This window comes from Bradysia coprophila (assembly GCF_014529535.1).
Source record: "Bradysia coprophila strain Holo2 chromosome IV unlocalized genomic scaffold, BU_Bcop_v1 contig_84, whole genome shotgun sequence".
NCBI classification, from domain to species: Eukaryota; Metazoa; Arthropoda; class Insecta; order Diptera; family Sciaridae; genus Bradysia; species Bradysia coprophila.
Genome location: NW_023503376.1, coordinates 4100626 through 4116960, shown reverse-complemented (window position 1 = coordinate 4116960; position 16335 = coordinate 4100626). Strand labels below are relative to the sequence as shown.

General features: G+C 37.7%; 1 protein-coding gene across 2 annotated transcripts; it reads left to right on the top strand.

Moving 5' to 3' along the window:
• Window positions 1-775: 775 nt before the first annotated feature.
• On the top strand, window positions 776-8316 carry LOC119072875 (alpha-aminoadipic semialdehyde synthase, mitochondrial). Of its 2 annotated transcripts, none has more exons than XM_037178181.1 (16): window positions 776-912; window positions 1185-1331; window positions 3936-4188; window positions 4262-4338; window positions 4396-4621; window positions 4682-4819; window positions 5724-6010; window positions 6071-6220; window positions 6276-6346; window positions 6416-6662; window positions 6723-6841; window positions 6896-7224; window positions 7286-7378; window positions 7443-7537; window positions 7597-7795; window positions 7861-8316. In XM_037178181.1, the coding sequence occupies exons 1-16, from the start codon at window positions 841-843 to the stop codon at window positions 8160-8162; spliced, it is 2805 nt and encodes a 934-aa protein (XP_037034076.1). In that variant the 5' UTR covers window positions 776-840; the 3' UTR covers window positions 8163-8316. The 2 variants fall into 2 exon arrangements, with proteins under 2 accessions (XP_037034076.1, XP_037034075.1); XM_037178180.1 differs by having other exon boundaries at window positions 6413-6662.
• The last annotated feature ends 8019 nt before the right edge of the window (window positions 8317-16335 follow it).

The window sequence follows — 16335 nt, the reverse complement described above, 5'->3', positions numbered from 1 at the left end:
AGTTGGGCAGGACATATTGCAAGAAGGACAGATGACCGTTGGACCAAAGCCATCATGGACTGGAGACCCCCCACAACAAGACCTGTCGGAAGACTGCCAGAGAGATGGACAAACGGAATAAAGAAATACATCAAAGGTACATATGGACACACGAACTGGCAACAAGTGGCAATGGATCGTACAACATGGAAAAATTTAGGGGAGGCCTACATCCAGCAGTGGATACAAACAGGCTAAAGAAGAAGAAGAAGAAGAAGATGTTATGTGAATGGTTCAAGTTTGCTGCAAGTTTATGTTACCAAATCCGTAACTATTTTCCTATTTTCGCTGTGGGGTACTCGCGTCATGGTCCCAAAATAGACGTGATACCACCCCAACTTTGCCTAACCTAATTAAGCTATCGAAAGATGAAGTTTATTTTCGGATTGCAACTCCACATTAGTTATCAATGTCAATAATAGATTGTGTCGAGTCCTCATTGATAAGAGGTTAAACACTCTCAAAGAAGAGCAGCCTGAAATATTCAATAATTCAATAGCTACCATTAAATTGATAAGCTCTCCCTATAAATGATAAGTGATCAAAACTATTTTAATAACACGAACAAGACACACATAATGCGTGACCGTGTTTACATTCATCTGTTGCGATGCGATATGTGTGTGTCTCAATTGAATTCAGAAGTGAAAAGTTTGAGATTAGACTCTTTTATTGTTGAAAAGATATGATTAATCATGTTTTTCCCCTCATATGCACAAACGCTTTTTAAAAAAAAATCGGAAAACAAACCTGAAACCTTAGCGCCGTTATCAGTTTGATGTAGACGTTCAACTTAAAAAGATGTTTAGACTTGTACGAACAGTTAATAGGCCAAGGAATGGCGCGGAATATTTAAGCATTCGATTGAAACATGTAAGTGCATTTCTACGAGACAATAATCGATGCAGATACAATAACTGAACACCACAGTGTTTCGAACGAAATTATTGATTTGCGATGTGAATTGTGATAGATAAAACGAGTTTTCCTCTCAGTTTTCGTGAAATTATCTCAAGAAAATTTTCCATAGTTGATTGCGTAACGATTTATCTTAACATGATTCTGACTTCTAACATCAATTGTTGTCGCTATATGATGGTAACTATTGTGATCGAGATGCCTTAAGAATATTTTAACCATTGCAGACAGAAAAAATCCTAGCCATTCGACGGGAAGATCAATCCGTCTGGGAAAGGCGAGCTCCATTCAATCCGCATTATGTGAAGAAATTGGTGGACAATGGAGTTAAAGTGATTGTACAGCCGTCCAATCGGAGAGCATACCCAATGCAGGTAAGTTTCCCAAAAGTCATTAAAACTGACAATTCCGGTTGTAGCATAGTAACATCTCCACTTCTCACGTATACCTTGATGTTAAGTTATTTGTTCAGTCAATTACGCTCATATCTTAAACGACTGATTACAACGCTCTTCAAAATTGTGTGTTGTTTGTGGGTATGGCATTTTCTTTTCGAAATCTTCAGTTTGATTCGCACAATAGCAAACTACGTGCTCTTCGTAAGATGATAAGAGTGTATCGTTTTGTTGATTGTTTATTCTATCGCCTCTTATCTGGAATGAAGACCTGAACATCCCAAAAGCTGCAGCCGTTTACATGTAGAAGCGATATATCATTTACTCAAGAAAGATTTGAATAGCAAGGTTAAGTACCTTTGCTATATGTTTTTGGAACGCGACATTTTTGTTTATCTCCATTGAGTATTGGTTGGATGGTGTATATCGATTTGTGTATAAATTCACTAATTATTGTACGATGTATGGTAATAACTACTATTCGAGTTAAACTAGAGATTTGTTTTAAAAGAACGTTAGCGTAAAGGGGAAAAACATTCGTAAAAAGTCATAAACAAATTATTCACTATGTCATGTCGTCGTCTGGCACGGGGACTTTTTTTTTAGTCGCGTGAATACAGTTAGAATCAAGAAACGCTGTTAAAAATATCAACAAATGTTTTCACTTTTGTACGTTAGTATGCATCCAGTTTGTGCATAGTCTAGGTTCCTATTCAGAAAAATAACGATTCTGCTGCTCATTATATACCAGGGCCTACTTTTTGGAAAATAATTTCTTGAATTTCTCGAAATTTCTCGAATTTCTTAAAATTTCTCGAATTCGAGAAATTCGAGAAACTTCAAGAAACTCGAGAAATTAGTTTCTTGAAATTTCTTGAATTTCTCGAAGTTTCTCGAATTTCTTGAATTTTCTGGAATTTCTTGAAATTTCTCTAATTCGAGAAAATCAAGAAACTTTGAGAAATTCAAGAAATATTTCTCGAAGTTACTTGAATTTCTCGAAGTTTCTTGAATTTCTCAAAGTTTCTTGATTTTCTCTAAAAGTTTCTAAAAAGTAGGCCCTGTTATATACCTAGGGCCTAGGCCCAACACACACGAGCAATTTTGCAATGTTGGAATCGACAATTATGCTGCGTTTTCCATTGTTATTCGATATATTCACCACAATCTAACAATAAAAAACACAGCGAAATTGTCGATCCTATCCAGCAAAATTGCTCGTGTGTTTTCGACCTTGAACCAATTTGAAAACAATGGTTTGGCGATGCGGTTTAGCTATGGCTCGTTTGAATCGTTTTTCGTTTAGGAGAGAACTCGTGAAAAGTTATAGCATGTCAAAAGGTCGTCTGAACAGTTTTTTTTTCGTGAGTGCTCGAGATAGACATGTTTCTAAAAATTTAAATGTTGTAAGAATACAGGCCTCTGACAGTCCTTCATGAAGGGTATAGGCATCGGTAGGAGCCACATCAGTTCTGGACTTATTACATTGAAATTATAATGAAACTTTGGACAGTTAGTCCTCCCGGCCTGCAACAGCGCCTATTCACGGAACTGACTATAGGATGTTGTAGCTGGACTTACCCTCTTTCATTGCACGTATAACACACCCCAGATATTTTGTGTTACAAAAAGTTAGTCGAAGTCAAATCTCTGCCCAGTAGACCCATGTTTTTCAGTGTTTTCAACTTGTTTTTGGCCTTCAAGCAGAATGGAGCGATGAAAATGAAATTAGTAATTTATGCAACTGAGGTGCAAAGTACTTTATTAGGCTCTGGATGTCTAATTATGACACGAGGCCGCAGGCCCTGTTTTATAATACACATCGCGAGATTACGAACGTACTTTGCATCGAGTTGTATACAACGTTTTATGCCACAGAGGCATCTAAAGTTTGCAAATTTTGCATATTATGAAACTGAGTGGCATAAAAACGGATCTATTGAAATTTAGTGGTGGCATGGCCGGCAAGTTACCGCTAAATCGTTTCAGTTAGTCAGAGAAAATCGGAAAAATCACTTAAAAACTTTTGTCAAGGAAATGGTCAAAAAACAGCTTCCCAGCCTCAATTCCATTTTTATGGTGTAGCTGGCCTCACGATCTATTGAAATTTAGTGGTGGCATGTCCGGGAAGTTACCGCTAAACCGTTTCAGTTAGTCAGAGAAAATCGGAAAAATCACTTAAAAACTTTTGTCAAGGAAATGGTCAAAAAACAGCTTCCCAGCCTCAATTCCATTTTTATGGTGTAGCTGGCCTCACGATCTATTGAAATTTAGTGGTGGCATGTCCGGGAAGTTCCCGCTAAATCGTTTCAGTTAGTCAGAGAAAATCGGAAAAATCACTTAAAAACTTTTGTCAAGGAAATGGTCAAAAAACAGCTTCCCAGCCTCAATTCCATTTTTATTTTCAAAAGAGGTACAGACAAAATATAAATTTTTGTACTTCCTGTCACTCCGGTTTCATCTACTCTTTCAGGACCCCAGAAGTGATTTCAAAAATCTTTTTAATTCGCTACTCGTGTCTTAAATACCATAAGTTGAAGAATAACTGTGATTTCCTCATAAAAATTCTATCTCCCAATAAAGATGTACCTGAATGCTGGGGCAGTTGTTCAAGAAGACATAAGTTCGGCATCCGTAATTTTTGGTGTGAAACAAGTGCCGGTAGATGCACTGATTCCGGACAAAACATACTGCTTCTTTTCACATACAATAAAAGCTCAAGAGTCCAATATGCCGTTATTGGATGCAATTTTAGAGAAAAATATTCGATTATTTGATTACGAAAGAATTATCGATGAGAATGGGCAACGATTGGTGGCGTTCGGTAAATACGCAGGTATGGATGAACATGTTTCAGAGATTTGGCGAACGTGTTGACTGACTATTTTGATTCTAATTGTTGACAACAGGTGTTGCGGGTATGATAAATATTCTCCATGGATTAGGCTTACGTTTACTGGCGTTGGGACATCATACCCCATTTATGGTAAGTGCATCAAAATCATGGTGTAAGAGAGTTTAACAAAATGTTACAAAACGATAGCACATAGGCCCGCCGCACAATTATCGGAATTCATCGATGGCAAGACAAGCAGTACGAGACTGTGGCTACGAAATCGCTTTAGGAATGATGCCAAAATCAATCGGGCCATTAACATTTATCTTTACCGGTTCCGGAAACGTCTCACAGGGAGCTCAAGAGGTTTTCCAAGATCTACCAATCGAATACGTTTCACCGGAAACACTGAGAAAAGTTTCCGAACATGGAAGTAGGTCGTTAACGGGTACAATTGTACACAGACAATAATAATTTTCCGGATTATTGGCAGATCAAAATAAACTGTACGGCTGCGAGGTTAGTCGATCTGATCATCTGGAAAGACGTGAAGGTGGCGGATTCGATGCACAGGAATACGATCAATATCCGGAACGATACATATCCACATTCAACACAAAAATAGCACCATGTAACTAACCGTAGTCAAGACCAGGCATGAGCGCCGACGGAGAAACCTCGGCGGCGGCTAGCCGAAAAAAATTTCTCGGAGGCGGCGAAAAAGTCGACTTGAGCCGGCCTAAAACGGCTCGGCTGGAGGTTCCTTTTAACTTTTTTTTTTAAATGAAAACGTTTAGATAAATTCATGGAAAATGAACTAGTAAGCATGAAAATGAAATTGTACGGAAAGCGAAAATGTAGGTAGATTAGGTTGTTCAAAGTGCAAGTGGAACTGGTCTTGTAACAAGCAAGTCTCTAAGTCTAAGGTTCACTAACGCGTCAAGTTTTATTGCCTCAAAACTGGAAATAAATGGAAAATCATGCTCCGGTACACTCATTTAACTCATTAAGAAAATGGTTTTCGAGAAGAAATCGAAAGCTCACGAAAATCAAGTAAAAATTGAAGAGAAAAAAAAATCGAGAAAATTCGCAAAGATCGATAAAGTTTTCTCAAATTTGTGAATTAACTGATTGTGCGCCTTCGGCTCGTTCCGCAAAGGTCATACTTGCCAAAACAACAAACTTAGAAGCGAGGACGTAATATACCATTCTGGAAAATTCATGAAAATTCAAGAAAATTTTCAAAATTTTCTTAATTTTGAAAAAAAAATTCAAAATGTACTTGAGCTGCTTAGGATCAACAAGAATCTCGGTTTTCAAAATTATTTCACCCATTCACCTTTCGAAATCTTTATTTCATTTTCCAGCCGTTTCAAGCCGGCTTGAGCCGTGTTTTTGGCACCGGTTCGGCTGCGGCGCGGCTTGCTCAAAAATGGCCGGTGGCGGCTTGATCGGCGGCTTATTTTCGGCGGCGCTCATGCCTGGTCAAAACTGATACGTTCGATGAATTTTCTTAATTCGTTCGATTTATGTAGACGCATCCGTCGTAATCAACGGTATCTACTGGGCCGTTGGCTCGCCAAAACTTATGACTTTGCCTGATGCAAAAACATTACTCCGACCGGCTAACACTCCATGGTTACCGTCCAGCAAAGGAGCGCCAGCTCTTCCTCATCGTATGCTAGCAATTTGCGATATATCTGCAGATCCTGGGGGCTCCATCGAATTCATGAACGAGTGCACAACGATCGATACACCGTTCTGTTTGTACGATGCTGATCGGAATAAAGACTCTAAAAGCTTTAAGGGGCCTGGTGTGCTAGTAAGTCTGTTACATTTTATCGTTTGAAGTAATTTGATGAAAACGAAATTTTTCGGAAAGGTTTGCTCGATCGATAACATGCCCACTCAATTGCCCAGAGAAAGTACAGATCTCTTTGCAGAAGTGCTTTACCCGCACACCTATGACATCTTGAGGAGTGATGCGAAGAAACCGCTAGAAAATCATACATTTAGTTATCCAATATTCTCGGTATGTCCTTCGACTGCCATTCAGTTACAGTGTGTAGAACTTCTTTAAATTTTAGAGCATTGTTGCCAGCAACGGTAAACTAACCGACAACTTCCAGTACATATCCGAACTACGCGAACAAAATACGTAAGGAAATTTGTTACAATTTTGTTGTTCTTGTAAATTACTCACTTCTGTTGTTTCAATCGAAAGTAGATCTCGTCACAAATCAGAGGTATCGCACGAGGGCAAAAAGCGAGTTCTCATTTTGGGAGCTGGAATGGTCAGCGCACCGGTGGTTGAATATTTACACAGAGACGGAAAGTTGCACATCACCGCATGTTCACATTTGAAGGAAGAATCTGATAAATTGGCACAGAGATATCCGGGCGTTCAAAGTGCATATTTGAATGTTACCGAAAATCTCAATCATTTGCGCACCCTTTGCGAGGATAGTGATGTGGTAAGTGGGAAACTGATAAAGCAAAGTAAAAAACTGTCCAAACTGTCGTGTCCTTTGTAGGTAATTTCACTTTTGCCATACTCTTTGCATGGTCTTGTCGCTAAAGAATGTATCGAAGCGAAAACTCATCTCGTAACAGCATCTTATGTAACAAACGAAGTGAAGGAGTTGCACGAGAGGTAAAGGCTCCGTCAATTCCTTAACCAATCGATGAAACACGTTCATCCTTTTAGTGCCAAAAATGCAGGAGTCACGCTATTAAATGAAGTCGGTTTAGATCCCGGCATTGATCACTTGCTTGCACTGGAATGTTTTAAAGACGTACATGAGCGAGGTGGTGTTATCGAGTCGTTTGTAAGTTTCTGTGGCGGTCTGCCTGCGCCCGAACATTCCGACAATCCTTTGCGTTACAAATTTTCATGGTCTCCACGGGGAGCACTGCTCAATACACTGGCCAGTGCTAAGTATTTGAGTAAGGGACAAGTGGTCGAAATATCTGGCGGTGGTGATTTGATGTCATCGCCGCGTGAGTTAGACTTTTTGCCAGGATTTGCGCTTGAAGGTTACTTGTAACTTCTCCTTCATTGATTGCGAATCGAGTGGAAAATTGATTTGTTTTGCAGGTTTCCCCAATCGTGATTCAACTCAGTATGGAGACTTGTATGGACTGGGTTCGAAAGTGCAGACTCTGGTGAGGGGAACCATTCGCTATAAAGGTTCGATCAGTTGTTCAATTCCGGCAAATCGTCTGAGTTCATAAATTGTTTCATTTGACTGAAGGTTTCTCCGATTGTATAAAATCGATGCAGTTGTTGGGCCTCATTGATCCAGAGCCGCATCCAATGTTACATCCGAGCGGACCAGATGTTACATGGGTATTTTGCGATTTGAATTTTTTGTCTCAAGCGAAAGACTTAAACCAAGGTTTGCACAGAAACAACTGGTGGTGAATCTACTTGGCATGACAGACACTGATATTTTCTATGAAAATCTGAAACAACGTCTAGCAGATCAAATCGGTGTCAGCCCGGATGGACTAGAGAATTTGGGATTGCTAGAAGACACTCCGATAGTGAAAAAAGGCACCCCATTGGACACACTCAGTCACTATCTGACTCACCGACTTGCGTTCGGTAAGTTTTACCATCAAAATTTTCAATGTAATTCCTCCATTCAAACACAAAGACAATTGGCACAGGCGACGACGAAAGAGATTTAGTGATATTGAGACACGAAATAATCGTGCGATGGAATGACGGACGTCGCGAAGAGAAGGGAATTAATTTCGTTGTTTACGGTCAACCGGCCAGTCAAGGTGGACATTCAGCTATGTCGATAACTGTTGGTTTTCCCGCTGCAATCGCAACCAAAATGTTACTAGACGGCGAAATTCAACAGCCTGGAGTGCTATTGCCATTCACACCGGATATATACTTGCCGATGCTGTCGAGGTTGCAGAGTGAAGGATTGAAAGCTACTGAAACGTCGAGGTGGTTGTAGGTGCTAGTCTTTGATTTAAAATTGTGTATTAACTCCCATATCGATTTGGGAGAGTATAACAGTAGGTAGATGATAAAACGTCGTTGCTATTATAAGTTTAGAGAGGACGCAGACAAGATTTAACAGAACGGAAATTAAATAAATTATTTTACAAGTGCAATGCTCAAAAGGTTTTTATTCCTTTTATATTTTGTCTTTAAATTAAATTCCACTTTCACTCACTCGATGAACTTTTTCAATGGAAATTCCTGGCTGAAATTTTAGTAATTTTTTCACCAGCTTTGCTCGAAAACATGAAACATTAAGTTGACTTAATCATGCCCGCACGTTAGTAAGCGGGCGTGACGCAAGTCCACTACCAGGCATGAGCGCCGACGGAGAAACCTCGGCAGCGGCTAGCCGAAAAAAATTTCTCGGAGGCGGCGAAAAAGTCGGGTTGAGCCGGCTTAAAACGGCTCGGCTGGAGGTTCCTTTTAACTTTTTTTTTTAAATAAAAACGTTTAGATAAATTCATGGAAAATGAACTAGTAAGCATGAAAATGAAATTGTACGGAAAGCGAAAATGTAGGTAGATTAGGTTGTTCAAAGTGCAAGTGGAACTGGTCTTGTTACAAGCAAGTCTCTAAGTCTAAGGTTCACCAACACGTCAAGTTTTATTGCCTCGAAACTTGAACTAAATGGAAAATCATGCTCCGGTACACTCATTTAACTCATTAAGAAAATGGTTTTCGAGAAGAAATCGAAAGCTCACGAAAATCAAGTAAAAGTGAAAAGAAAAAAAAATGGGGAAAATTCGCAAAGATCGATAAAGTTTTCTCAAATTTGTGAATTAACTGATTGTGCGCCTTCGGCTCGTTCCGCAAAGGTCATACTTGCCAAAACAACAAACTTAGAAGCGAGGACGTAATATACCATTCTGGAAAATTCATGAAAATTCAAGAAAATTTTCAAAATTTTCTTAATTTTGAAAAAAAAAAATTCAAAAAGTACTTGAGCTGCTTAGGATCAACAGGAATCTCGGTTTTCAAAATTATTTCACCCATTCACCTTTCGAAATCTTTATTTCATTTTCCAGCCGTTTCAAGCCGGCTTGAGCCGTGTTTTTGGCACCGGCTCGGCTGCGGCGCGGCTTGCTCAAAAATGGCCGGCGGCGGCTTAATTGGCGACTTATTTTCGGCGGCGCTCATGCCTGTCCACTACCAAAAATGTTTTAACAAAAAAAATTTGAGGACGGCGGAGCATATTTACAGCAACTTTTTTACTTCTCCCTCTTAATTCCAACGACCCCCAGACTTAGATTTTTGGAAATATTAATTTTTGTATGAAAATAAGCAAAATTTCGTTTTTTCAGATAACTGAAATCGCCTACGTTAGTTAGTTACTTACTTAGTTCCTATGGAAAAGTGGATCCAGCAACTCCTAAACGTTTCTATAAATTTTCCTGAAATTTTGGTTATAGGCTAATAATGGCCCAAAAACAAGAATGGAATTTTCAAAAGTTGGAGAAAACCCATATTTTGGGAGCTGGAGCTCCCCAAAGTCTCCATACAAATGCCATATAAAAGCAAATTTGTATGTGTGTGTGTTGTATATTTTGTTTCATGAAATGGATGGTCATGTGTGTTGTTTTGGGATGTGTTTCTTGTTGGAAATTGTGTGGATCATTAAGTATTAACTTCCACTAGGTTGGTTCCTAAAATCGTGGTATGGTTCGGCAGCGGGAAAAATTTGGTCACTATCAGTTTTTAGGCTTATCTCGGGAACTGTGGCAGATAGAAGGTTGGTTTCTTCGGCAAAGTCTCAGAATTTTTGGGAGTAGAATTGGACGGTATTGGCGAAGTTGGAAGTACTGTTCTTTGCCCGAAGACAAATGCCGCAGTAGACACGAGAAGATAGCAACGAGCAGATTGATGACAAGCAGACGTTCTAGGATCGTAAGGCAAGTTTATGTTAATTCACATCTAACCGGATAGTCAGAACTTCCTCGGCCTCGCAGCATTGAGTCATGATTTGTTAAGCCGATGTTAATAATCCAGAGAACGAGACTTCATCTTTTCATCCCGAATTTTGTGAAAAAAAGGAGTGCTGGAGACAGCATGTAATATTAGAGTGTGTCGATTTTAATTTTTAATTTTAGATATTCCGACCTAACGCGATTTGCCATCGTACTAGCAATAATAAGCAGCAAAAAGTTTTTTTTAGGATTCAATACAGTCGAAGGCAGTCAATTTTCAGCATAAATTAGCTTCAGCTGTTTTTCAGCTGATCCATACAAACAATCACAACCGTTTATACGTCTTTATACGGTTTTACCACTATCATGCGCGTGCGTGTAGCAGCTTCAACCGTATGAACAAGGAAAACCAGTTTTGATTGTATGTGTGGATCAGCTGAAAAACAGCTGAAGCAAATTTATGCTGAAAATTGACTGCCTTTGACTGAATAAGCTCGGTGAAACTTGGTGCTACACCAAAACGACGGTAATTTTGTATGTTCTAGTAGACCCTCTAGATGCGGTACAGAGTGAGAACTCTGCAAAATTATCTGTAGTTTTTTTTGGTTCAGACCGATAATCCAGCTACCTCGTTTAACTCGATTTTTTTTTTAAAAGCAGCGGTGCAAGCTTATATTGACTTAAAAAAAAAACTTTTTGCTGATTACAATACCCTCTCTAGCAACCGAACTAGGAAAATTAAGGTGGTAAAACTGTACAGTGTATTCTGTCATAGAAAATTTTACGTCATTTTGGTGTGCAAAAACGCAATAAAGTTGAACATTTCTCTTGACTGTGTCAAAACGAAGTTTGGTTGGTAGCGAGGGTATTGCTGATTATTATTGCTAGTGCGATGGTAAATCGCGGTAGTTCGGAATCCGGAATATCTAAACATAAAAATTGAAATCGACACACCCTAATGTAATATGGATGAGCCCTTTCTTCACTTGAAGGGCCTCTTTTGCTATGCATTTCAAACGCTTTTTCCTGCATTTGGCAAGAGTGCCTGGGTGCCAGTTCTGTCCTGCTCGTGTGTTACTTGTATATAAAACTCTACCTTAATTATTTGTTATCTACTGCAAGTTCAAAATGTTCATAATTTTCAGCAACAATTTAGTTAGCAAACGCAGTTGATTTACACATGACTATTCTGCCGTAATTTGCATAAGAATCAAGTGTTTCTCATGCGAATTATTGTGGTCATTTTTCGGCAAGTTGTTTCTTAAAAATAAGAAAAATTTCTGTTGCAAATTATTTATTGGCATTTTTGATTAAGCAGATAGTTTCTTCTGCAAATTACGGCAGAATTGTCGCACGAATTTGACAGAATCCTATTAAAATGATTGCAGAGTTCCCACGACTTAGGAAGGCTCCTAAAATTAGGAATTTTAGGAAATTTTAACGGTTATTTTAGGAGAATTTTAGGAGGAATTTTTTAAACTTTGATAAAGGCTTTATAAGTAATTTCCGGAGAAATTTTTGCAGCCTTAAGATCTATCTATTTCTCATACACTTCGTAAAATACTAAACATGTTTCAGAAAATTAATATGTTCAATTAGGGGCGTGCGATGGATAAAGGATCGAGACTGGCGTAGTCCACAAAAAATTGTTATCATCCCTAGATGTCAAAAATCGATTTTGAAAATTTTAAAAAATTCATTTACAACCTGCGAAATTACATTTACGAGTTTTCGGTCTCCCACCTACTTCGACCTCTACCAAAAACCTTCTTTGAGATCTCTGAGCTGTATTAGTCTTATTCTACTAACTAGAGTCCAATGCTACAAAAATAAAATCCGGGCGAAGTTTGTCGAGAAAGTATTTTCGGTGAGTCGTCAAAGTTCGCCGACTATTAAAAATTGAGTGGATCTGAAACTTGAAAATTCGGAAATTCAATCTAGAAAATGATTCGATTTTTGCTCAAGTGGGCTTAAATTCTTGGGATGGGAATGTTGTAGGCTATTCAGAAAAGAAAAGTTTTTGAAAATCGAATTGATTGAGAAAAAGTTAACTTTTTTTATCAAAACATCTTTTTCCTTATAATATTTCAATAATTGAAACTTTTATGGTTTACACTTTTTTGACCCCAGTATCGGGATCGGGGAATCTGGCGCACGGTGTCAAAAGTACGCACTCTTCAACTACGTAAAGGTGAACTTGCGCACGCAAGTTCAATGTTAAAGGTTTTTTAGCCCTACAATCGACTTAATGACTCCTTTTACACAGTTTTGGTATCGAAAAATCGTGTGCGAGTTCACCTTTTACGTAGTTGAAAAACGCGTTGCTTTAGCACCGTGTGCCAGATTACCCTACGCCCCACAACCAGCAATTTTATCAGTTGTTTCTCGTCGACTGGACCTTTCGAGTTAATAAGATTCACCATAATTTTGGTCGAAGTGCGACGATAGTCGTATCTTCTAACAAACTGCGATCCTCGAGAGTGGAGAATGTATTTGTTTTCGTTTAGGATCGCTGTTTGCATGACTCAAAGAAAGTACTGTTTTCAAATTCATTGCCGCGTTATTAAAAAAAAACCTGTTTTTTAGTTTTATTAAAAAATTTCTTCGATATTGTGGGCTCATTCTAGGAATCTTAGGAGTTTTAGGAGATTTTAGGAGGATTTGGTCCATTTTAGGAATTTTATGAATTTTAGGAGGAGTGGGAACTCTGTGATTGTGTTACTTATGGGTTGATGTGGTTTTGCATGGAAATTATGAATATTTTCACCAGCAGTAGATAAATTGTTATTTGCACTGCGAATAAACAAAATACAACCGAAAATTTAATGGAAAAATCTTTTATTTTCGTTTATGTTTTCTTCGTTTTTTTTACAAAAAAGGATAATATTATTCTATAATTTTATCTCTTTTATCGAGCATGTATACCTATAAGTGTAAATTGAAAAAAAAAATTATTTTTTATCCGAGGAAAACTATAGTTATGTACAAAATAAAATTTAACATTAAAACAAAAAATAAAAGGAAAACTGATCCATAAATGTTAGTAAAAATAATTATTCCATGTAATAATAATAATATAAATCTGAAAAGTACTCGTCGTCTTTTTAATTAAAATTTTTAAAAATTAAAAAATATTTTGACTTTATAAAGAAAGAAGATCCATAAAAGCAGTGAGACATTTAACAAAGTGTATGTTGCTGAAATTTGAAACCGAAAACATTTTTCTAAAGATAAAAAATAAATTCATCAATTCATCGTAACTAACGATCAAAAACGGTATCAGTAGCTATTGCGACTATTTTATAAAAAATTAGAAAATTTGAATTTTTTAATTATTTCTTTTGTTTTATAACTTAACTAAGTAGTAACATCGCATTACACCTGATGTCAGATCCATTTTTGTGATGGTCAGTATTTGCTCGCGTTTCCCCTCAGTTTTTCCTAAGATTTCATCAAGAGAAAAACTCACAAAATTGATGGTTTCAGTAAGCAATTTTCGGTATCGGTACTGAATTTATTCTTTCCTGTTTTGTTACGGTTTCTATCATAATGCAAACGGAAGAAAACAAAACAAAAAAAACTCTAACGAGTTTTTTTACAACTAGAATTACTTTGGTAGATTGTCTTTATGACAAATTGATCGTAATTAAAGACGAACTTACGAATTTGAAATTGTAGAGAGAAGTCAAGAGCGAGTGAATTTATTTCTTTTCTTTTTTTTGTTTTATCAGATAGTCAAGGGCATAACGTCAGTTTTCTAATAATTGGCAGCGCTGGGTTGAAACAGTTCGACGATTGGCGTCTGTTGTTCATGTTGGCCAAGGTGGAATTAGAGAAGCAGTCGGGTTTTCTGTCTCATGTATGTAAGTTAAAGTGAAATTAGTTGCTTTTTCCACTAGGGAAGGAAAGTAGAATTTCGCTATACGAGGGTATCTATCACCCCCAAGAAAACGAAACTTTCGCAACACAGTTTTATCGTAGAGTGCTAAAAAGCCTTTCCGTAAAAAATAGCAACACTCTCCTTCAATTTTTCTCTTTCAGCGGTTTGAAAATGGACCATTTCTCCCCATAGAATATACAGTCACCGGCAGTGAACTTTCAGTATGAATTTGCGTCTGCTGTTTTGCAGCTGATGCACACATACAATCAAAACTATTTATACTTGTTTATACGGTTGCTACACGCATGCGCGTGGTAAAATCGTATAAAGATGCATAAACAGTTTTAATCAGGGACTATTTTTGGAAATTTTTTTGGATTTTTTTTTTCCAAAATTTCCAAAAAATTTCCAAAAATTTCCAAAACTGCGAATGAAGACGAGCATGATTAATTTGAAAGCTGATAGTGTCAAGAATCAAACAAAATAATTGAGAGTCAGCTAAAACGCAATGCTGAGGTCAGGAGTTGCCAAAACCGTTCGAAATGTGGAAAAATTCGGTTTTTGGACGTTCGCAGTTTGTGGAAATTTTTGGCAATTTTTTGGAAACTTTGGAAAAAATTTCCAAAAAATTTTCTAAAAATAGGCCCTGGTTTTAATTGTTTCGTGAGAAAAGAAAGGGAGAAATAGTCACAACAAATTCAGTTTTCGTGCAAATTTTGTTAATCCGAGACGAAGCTGAGGTCAATCAACACATGAAAACGAGAAACGAGACTCTTCACTTTTTATCTCCAGTTTTTTGAATGTATTTTAAATGTTAGAGCCGTCGAACGTTCATGAAGTTCGATGAAATCTATGCAATCTAATAACCGATTCAATCAGATGTCATTATTGTGGACAACAACCTGATGAAATGAATTAGTTGTGTTGCGGTTGAGTTTCGAACCCACGACTGGCAATTCAAAAATGGAATGTGAAGTCTCTACTTATACATTGCGCTATTGAGTTGTAAGAGGTGAAAACGTAAAAATGGCAAAGGTGTTACCAAAGTAACTTCCAGCATTTTAAAAATATTTTTTTTTTTGGTTTCTCGTCAGCCGCAGACCAGAAAAAAATGTCTTTTTAGAAGGATTATGCAACTCTATCAAATTGAAAGTCTGGAAGTTTTTTTGGTTGAAACGAACTTCCTTCGTAATTCTTTGGAGTCCGTTTTTAGCCCCGTACGAAGTACAAAGGGGCCCTTAGGATTACGATGCCGTGTGTAATTGATGGAATTTGAAGCAGACGGTAAGGGCAAAGTGTTTGCCTATGTTCATAGATGACGAATCTGCAATAAAAATTTTGTCTGTCCGTCTGTCCGTCTGTCCGTCTGTCACGTCGATATCTTGAGTAAATCAAATCCGATTTTTTTTTTCCCTGAAAGATAGTCGAAATAGTGAGGCTAAGTTCGAAGATGGGCATATTCGGGTCGGCCCTTCGTGAGTTAGGGCCACCTAAGTGATTTAAGGTCTTTTGGTGATATTTATGGCAAAATAAACGATGGAAATGTAAATGACACGGCAAATGATAGGTATTGTCAATACCAATCCAGGAAAAAAAGTTTTTTAAAATCGGTTGAGTGGACCGTGAGTTAGGGCCTTAGAAGTGAAATGCTACTAGGGCCCTATGTGTATTTTACATAGAACTCGAGTAAATTTCATCCGTTTTTCGTAATTTTTGTTTGATTTGGAAGGTAATCGAATGCCGAATAGAATGTTGTTGAAAAAAAATTAAATTTGGGTCCTTGGACTAAGGCCACTACTAGGGCCCTATGTGTATTTTACATATAATTCGAGCAAATTTCATCCGTTTTTCGTAATTTTTGTTTCATTTGGAAGGTAATCAAAGGCCGAATAGAATGTAGTTGAAAAAAATTTTAAATTTGGGTCCTCGGACTGAGGCCGATACTAGGCCCTTCAAAAAAATAAAATTTTAGGGCGATTTGAAATTTTTGTTTCATTTGAAAGGAACGTCGTACGGGGCTTCGTAATTGCGCTATGCGCAATTTGTAAGATGTACATATTACATAATAATTTTACTTTAACTACATTAACCGGCGCAATAGGCTTACGGTCAAAGTAGGGTGACAGACGCACTAGGGTCACGTACGCAATAGATATACGGGTTTGTACGGGGCTCAGTCGCAGCAAACGCTCCGACTGTTCTGATGGCTCGTTTCGATGCAGAACCATGCGGAATGGTTGGATCGCCCCTAGCCGATTTGTTAACTATGATGACGTTATGTCCCCTAACTGACAGACTATAGAGAATACTGCTAAAGTTTGTTTTTCTTTTTTTCTTTA

What these genes read in the sequence shown, in the direction of transcription:
- LOC119072875 (XM_037178180.1), top strand. Translation starts at nt 841, where the DNA reads ATGTTTAGACTTGTACGAACAGTTAATAGGCCAAGGAATGGCGCGGAA. An exon ending in CAACACAAAAATAGCACCAT is followed by an intron (nt 4,820 to 5,723) that starts GTAACTAACCGT and finishes CGATTTATGTAG; the next exon opens with ACGCATCCGTCGTAATCAAC. An exon ending in GCCAGGATTTGCGCTTGAAG is followed by an intron (nt 7,225 to 7,285) that starts GTTACTTGTAAC and finishes TTTGTTTTGCAG; the next exon opens with GTTTCCCCAATCGTGATTCA.